Below are 6,828 nucleotides of genomic sequence, written 5' to 3'. Positions count from 1 at the left end.
TACGCGTGTACGTGTGTGTGTGTCTACGCGTGTACGTGTGTGTGTGTGATTTGATTTATTGCCACATGTACCTAGGTACAGTGAAAAGTTTTGTTTTGTGTGCAGTACAGGCAGATCATACCATACAAAGTGCATTAGGGTAATAGAACAGAGCAAGGAGTACAAAGTTACAGCTGCAGAGAAGGTGCACAGAGAGCAAGAGGTCACAAAATTTGAGTGATCCATTCAGAAGTCCAATAACAACAGGGAAGAAGCGGTTCTTGAACCTGTTGGTATGTGTGTTTAAGCTTTTATATCTACTGCCTGACGGAAAGGCTCAAAGAGATTATAACCAGGATGGGAGGGGGCTTTGATGATGTTAGAGACAAAAAAGCTGCAGATGCTGGAATCCAAGGTAGACAAACAGGAGGCTGGAAGAACACAGCAAGCCAGGCAGCATCTGTAGGAAAGGAGTAGTCAACGTTTCAGGTATTACCCTTCTTCAGCACTCAGTCCTAAAGACCCAAAACATTGGCTGCTCCTTTCCTCCAGATGCTGCCTGGCTTGCTGTGTTCTTCCAGCCTCCTGTTTGTCTACCTTTGATGATGTTGGCTGCCTTTCCATGTGTGTGTGCCAGTCTGTGCAGGCACGTGAAGATGGGGGAAGAACAAAGAGACGGTTGCAACTGTCCTGTCCCCTTTCCCCTACGCTCCTGTCCCCAATCTCTGAGCACAGACTGCATTTACCTCCGCACCTCCCCAGCTTTCTCTACCCAGGGTGCTGCCCTCTGACCTCCGTGGTCTAGACTATTTCACCTTCAGCTAATTGCTTTCATAAAATGTTGCTATCCTTGACAACCCCAGCATTGAAGACCCGTCAGAAATAAGAACAAAGAGTAGGCCCGTTCAATACAATCTTGGCTGATCTGACACTCCTCACACCCGGTTTCCTGAAATTTCCCCGTAACCCTCAATTCCCTGACTGATCCATCTCAGCCTTTAACTCGGCGATAGTTCTCTGTGGCCAGGAGATCCAAAAGACTCTCACAACCTTAAATGCCGCCCATCCCTGCCTGCCCTTGAACTGACTGGCTTGCTCAGCTATTTCAGCCCCATTAACGCGTCTGGAGGGGAGGAGGCAATGGTCAAGTGGTATTATCACTGGACTGTTAATCCAGAGACCTGGATAACATTGCGGGGACCTGGGTTCGAATCCAGCCACGGCAGATGGTGGAATTTGAATTCAATAAAAATATCTGGAATTAAGAGTCTAATGATGACTGTGAATCCATTGCCGATTGTTGGGGAAAAACCCATCTGGTTCACTAATGTCCTTTAGGGAAGGAAACTGCCATCCTTATCTGGTCTGGCCTACATGTGACTCCAGACCCACAGCAATGTAGTTGACGCAGAGGGCAATTAGGGATGGGCAATAACTGGTCAGCGCCGCCCTCATCCCGTGACTGAATAGGCCAGACTGGGTAAGGACTGCAGATTTCCCGCCCTAAAAAGGGCATTAGTGAGCCCAGTGGGGTTTTAAACCAGCTGCAAATGGTGGGGTTCGAACCCACATCCTCGGAGGAATCAAGCTGGGGTCTGAGGATTACTGACCCAGTGGCATTACCGCCGTGCCATCCTCACTCAGCCAGCCTGGAATCTAAAATGTCAGCATTTACAGTAATCCCTACAGCGTACCCACCGCCAGAACTGTCCAGCAGGCTCTTTGCGGACTGTTCCAATTGCTGAACATCTGTAACACCCACACTCCGAGCCTGCTCATCAGCTTCCACCTCCGGCTTCGGAGATCCCATCGTCAGGCCAACGCTGCAGGGTTTTGGGAATTCCTCAGCCTCCAGTTGGTGGTTCTGTCCCCCCGGGATTCTCGCCTCGTGCCCCGGGCTCCGGATGCTCACGTTCTTTGGCTCCTTCAAACTGCCCGGATCTCCAGCTTGCATCTTGATGACCAGCTCCGCCTGGAGATCCTTCCCAGGCTCGGCCTCGCCTGCAGCTGGCGAAGGCGGCAGCTCTGCATCGATCGGAGAACTATCCCGGTCTCCTGAAGGCGCTCCGTGGATTTTCTCCAACGGCGGAGGGAACATCTCCACCGGTTTCTGCCGCACTGTAGTAACCAGCTGATCACCTTCGCGTGCGCTCTCAGCGGGCACCTCATGGCTTTGGAAAACAGCACCCACTGCCTCATCCTCAGGGTGCAAGCCTTTGTCTCGGGAACATTCGGAACTTGTAACTGGAGGGTCCGGGGGCTCAGAACATTCTGGCTTTGCAGGGGCCCTTGCTTCACCAGGACTTTCCGAATCAGATGGTGCAATGTCCTCCTGCTCCTGCTCCATCGGCTCCTCGTCTTCCTTCGGTTGCATTTCTTTGCGGAGTGTCGCAGAAGCTTCGAGAGGGAGGGTCACTCCCTGGGCACTCTCGCTCCCCTCCTCTTGGACGGTTTGCCTCACCTCATGCTTCTCCAGACTTGGAGCCCTGGGTCCAGCCTCCACCTCTTCCGTCGGAGCCTCGTTTGCTGTTCTTCCTCTCTCCGTGAGTGAGCCTTTGGGCAGGTCGCCATGGGGAGAGCCGGGGCGAAGGAGGCGAGAGGGTCTGAGGCAGGAGGGTGACGGTTGGCTCAATTGCCAGGGTCTGCCAGGCACCTCACCCGCGCCACGCTCAGCCTCCGCTCTCTCGCCTTCCGGAGCATCTGTAACCGAGGCCTCGGAAGCTTGAAGGCTCAGTGCTTGGCTCTCTCCCGTCAATCGGAGGTGAATGCTGTGGCTCCCCTCCAACTCGCCTTCCTCGGTAGGGGTCATACCCGTTCCTCCTTCGATCTGTGTAGCCTGGCTGTCTTCCTCAGTCAGGATCTCGCTGTCGTCCGTCTCCATTGGCTGCAAGCACCCGCTGGCAGACAGTTTCAGCTCGAAAGGCTCCCCGGCCCCATTGTTGCGCTTCTTGACACCCCCGAAGTCTGAGCTCCCAGTCCGGCCCCAGTTTTGCCTCTCCCCCTCCTCCTCCTCCTCTCTGTCCTCGGGCATCCTGGAGGGATTTCCCATCGAAGGTGCAGTCGACCTGACCCCTTCATCACAGCCACTTCCTTCCCTCAAGCTGGGTGTGGGCACAAAGATATCCTTCAAAAACAAACACATTGCTGTTAGTTCACCAGCTGAAGAAAGCAGTAACTCAGATAAAACTCAGAAACAAAAACAGAACCGCTATGAAGGAGGGTCAACTGGACCCGAAACGATAACTCTGTTTCTCTCTCCACAGATGCTGCCAGGACCTGCCGAGTTCCTCCAATAATTTCTGTTTTTGTTTCCAATTTCCAGCCTCTGAGGTTCTTTCAATTTTGGTTTTTTTTTAGTTCAGTGTTTAACTCGGATAAAATATCTCGTTTGACGTACAAATACTGCATAAAAGGAACAGGAGGGAGCGAGGAGGGGACAGCATTTTGTCTCTGAGGCAGGAGGATGTGAGGGATTGGAGTTCGGAATTCTCGGGTTAACACAGCAGTGCCTGGCAATGGGATCGCTGCCCTGGCAGAAAGACCACCTTTCAGATAAGATGCACCAACATTGGAATTGCCCCTGCTGGGGGGAGTGGGGGCTGATGAAAAAAATCTCTATTCCAAAGAACAGCAGGGAGTTTTACCCCACATCATGACAAATGTTTATCCCTCATTTCATTGCGAAAACAAGACCATACAACGATCATTGAATCATTACAGCACAGGCAAAGACTATTCGACCCACTGAGTCTGTGCTAGCCCATGTGGGCAGCAATCCATGCCAATGGCGAAGATTAAATTCCTCACTGACGTGGACGGAGCTCCCTTGTGCAATTTGGTTGCCACGTAACAACAGGGGCTACATTTTTATTTTTTTAAAAATTGCATCTACAGGAGGACATTCAGCCCATCAAATATGTTGCACCATTTAGTTAGATCATGGCTGACCTCCACCTCAAGCCCATTCACTTCCCTTTGCTCTGCACAGCCCCCGATCTGACAAAAATCTTATCATTCCAAGTTTTGAAAGTTCCAGCAGACCCTAGGATCAAATTAACTACGAGTTGCTCACTGTTAATGGCTTGTAAATAACATTCAAAGAGTGGCTGGATCAGTTAGGATTATATTCACTGGAGTTTACAAGAACGAGGGGGCATCTTATCGAAACCTACAAAACTCTAACAGGACTAGACAGGGTAAACACTAAAAGGAATATTCCTGATCATCAGGGGACCCCAGAACCAGGGGGTCACAGTCTCAGGATTGGGGTAAGACTAAGAGAAGGAGGGGATAGGGCTAAGAAGAGGAGGGGGTAAGACTAAGTTAAGGAGGGGGTAGGCCATTTCAGATGGAGATGAGGAGAAATATCTTCAGCCAGAGAGTGGAGAGCCTGTGGAATTCACCGCCATAGAAAGCAGTGGAGACTAAAACATTGAACATTTTCAAAAAAAAGTTAGATATAGTTCAGTTTCAAGGGATCAGAGGATATGGGGGGAAGAAAGCAGGAACAGGGGACGGAGTTGGATGATCAGCCATGATCAAAAAAAATCGGGGGATCACTGCATTTCTGGCACAGATTCAACTTTAACCCACATCACAGGAAATTCACAGTTATTGAGTCAAGTAAAGGTGCTTTTTACAGACAAGACTTCTGACCCTGTAGCGTCACCAACATCTCCCCAGCGATATGGGGGAGGGGTGGGGCACAGAGCTTTGTAAACCTTCACCAAGCCCCGGGCACTTACATGGGACAGGTCTGGCAGTGACGGCACAGGGAGCAGCTGTCCCGCTGTGAAAACAGGAACGCTCTCGGACACTGGGGTCGAAGACTGCGGAGCTCGGACTAGAGCACACTCGGTCTGCTCCAACGGCCGGTCCATTTCCATTGGCTCCTCCTCCTCACACGGAGCTTTTCCCGATTGGCTGGCAGCTGGCACGGAGGTATCCATTGGCTCCTCTGCTGGAACAAAATATTTCTCTCAGCTGGAGTCTTGTACTCTGTTCGTTTCTATTTCCTCCTCGGAATTTGTAACAAAGGTAGTTTTTATTTTAGATCACTCGAAGCAGAACACACCTTGCCACGGCAACCACTTCAACTGATCTAGCATCTATCTAACCCCGTGCTGTCCCTGTCCTGGGAGTGTTTGATGGGGGACAGTGTAGAGAGAGCCCTACTCTGTATCTAACCACGTGCTGTCCCCTTGATGGGAGACAGTGTAGAGAGAGCCCTACTCTGTATCTAACCACGTGCTGTCCCCTTGATGGGAGACAGTGTAGAGAGAGCTTTACTCTGTATCTAACCACGAGCTGTCCCCTTGATGGGGACAGTGTAGAGAGAGCTTTACTTTCAATTTAAAAGAGTAAAGGGAGCTGTGTCTCTGTGTCCTTTATAACAAAGTGCATCACCTCACACTTCTCCATATTTCATTTTATCTGCCTCCTATCCACCCACTCTACCAAATTTTCTCTGGCCTTCTGAATTTCTACACCATCCCCTCACAGTTTACAATTCTCCCACTCTCATATCTTAAATACAGCTACAACAAATGGAATTAAAACTGCTGTCCCCGATGACCATGTTACTAAAGATCCCATGCCCAGTGTGGCTCTGGGCTGTAGGAACAAAGCAGTTCCCCAGTCCATGCAGTTACTTTGGTCTTAATGAGCCATGGTTATCGTATACCCAAGACCAGGTAGGTTTCAAGTCAGTCAGGGTTCCTTTCTAAAAACCAAAAGAACTGCGGATGCTGTAAATCAGGAACAAAAACAAAGTCGCTGGAAAAGCTCAGCAGGTCTGGCAGCATCTGCGCAGGAGAAAACAGAGTTAACGTTTCGGGTCCGGTGACCCTTCCTCAGTTCTGAACCTCAGTTCAGAACCTTTAAACCTCAGTTCAAAGTTCTGAGTCTTCCTGCCAGACCTGCTGAGCTTTTCCAGCAACTTTGGTTTTGGTTAGGGTTCCTTTTCTAGATGACTATAGAATCATAGAATAATACAGCATGGCAACAGACCCTTCAGTCCAACTGATCCATGCTGACCATGGTCCCAAACTAAACTAACCCCACTTGCCTGTGTTTGGCACATTTCCCTCTAAACCTTTCCTATTCATGAACTTTGTCTAAAAAACTTTTAGATATTGTAACTGTATCTGCATCTGTCAATTTCTCTGGCAGTTCATTCCACCCACAAACCAATCTCTATGTAAGAAAACTGCCCCTCATTTTCTTTTAAATCTTTCTCCTCTCACCTTAAAAATATGCATCCTAGTCTTGAAATCCCCCACTCTAGGGAAAAGACACCCGCCATTAACTCTATCTATACCCCTCTTTATTTTATCAAACTCTATAAAGGTCACCCCTCAACTTCCTACATTCCAAAGAAAAAAATTCCAGTTTTTCTAATCTTTACAATATCTCAAAACCTTCCATACCCAGCAACATCCTGGTAAATCGTTTCTGAACCCTCTCCAGCTTAATACTATCCTTTCTATAACAGGGCAACCAGAACGGGGCACAGTATTCCAGAAGAGGCTTCACCAATGTCCTGTGCAACCTCAACATGACGTCCCAACTCCTATCCTCAGAAGTCCTCGGATGGTGGTGGCTAGCACGAAGGGACATAGCTTTAAATTGAGGGGTGATAGATATAGGACAGATGTCAGAGGTAGGTTCTTTACTCAGAGAGTAGTAAGGGCGTAGAATGCCCTGCCTGCAAAAGTAGTAGACTCGCCAACTTTAAGGGCATTTAAATGGTCATTGGATAAACATATGGATGATAATGGAATAGTTTAGGTTAGATGGGCTTCAGATTGGTTTCACAGGTCGGCGCAACATCGAGGGCCGAAGGGCCTG

At 49.3% G+C, this 6,828-nt stretch overlaps 1 protein-coding gene across 1 annotated transcript in view; it reads right to left on the bottom strand.

Annotated features, from left to right (window-relative positions):
* Positions 1 to 4,980, bottom strand: part of LOC109933462 (TP53-binding protein 1-like) — a 30,729-nt gene extending 25,749 nt beyond the window's left edge. The window contains exons 1-2 of the mRNA XM_048617054.1: positions 4,725 to 4,980; positions 1,678 to 3,103 (exon numbers count right to left, since the gene is read on the bottom strand). Of these exons, the coding sequence (XP_048473011.1) occupies positions 1,678 to 3,103; positions 4,725 to 4,928 (1,630 nt within the window). The 5' untranslated portion in view covers positions 4,929 to 4,980. The remainder of the gene's footprint in view (positions 1 to 1,677; positions 3,104 to 4,724) is intronic.
* Positions 4,981 to 6,828: the final 1,848 nt, after the last annotated feature.

The sequence above is a fragment of the Rhincodon typus genome, chromosome 36 (assembly GCF_021869965.1).
Source record: "Rhincodon typus isolate 14 chromosome 36, sRhiTyp1.1, whole genome shotgun sequence".
NCBI lineage: Eukaryota > Metazoa > Chordata > Chondrichthyes > Orectolobiformes > Rhincodontidae > Rhincodon > Rhincodon typus.
Note: the sequence above shows the minus strand (reverse complement) of the source record. Positions and strands in the feature narration are given on the sequence as shown.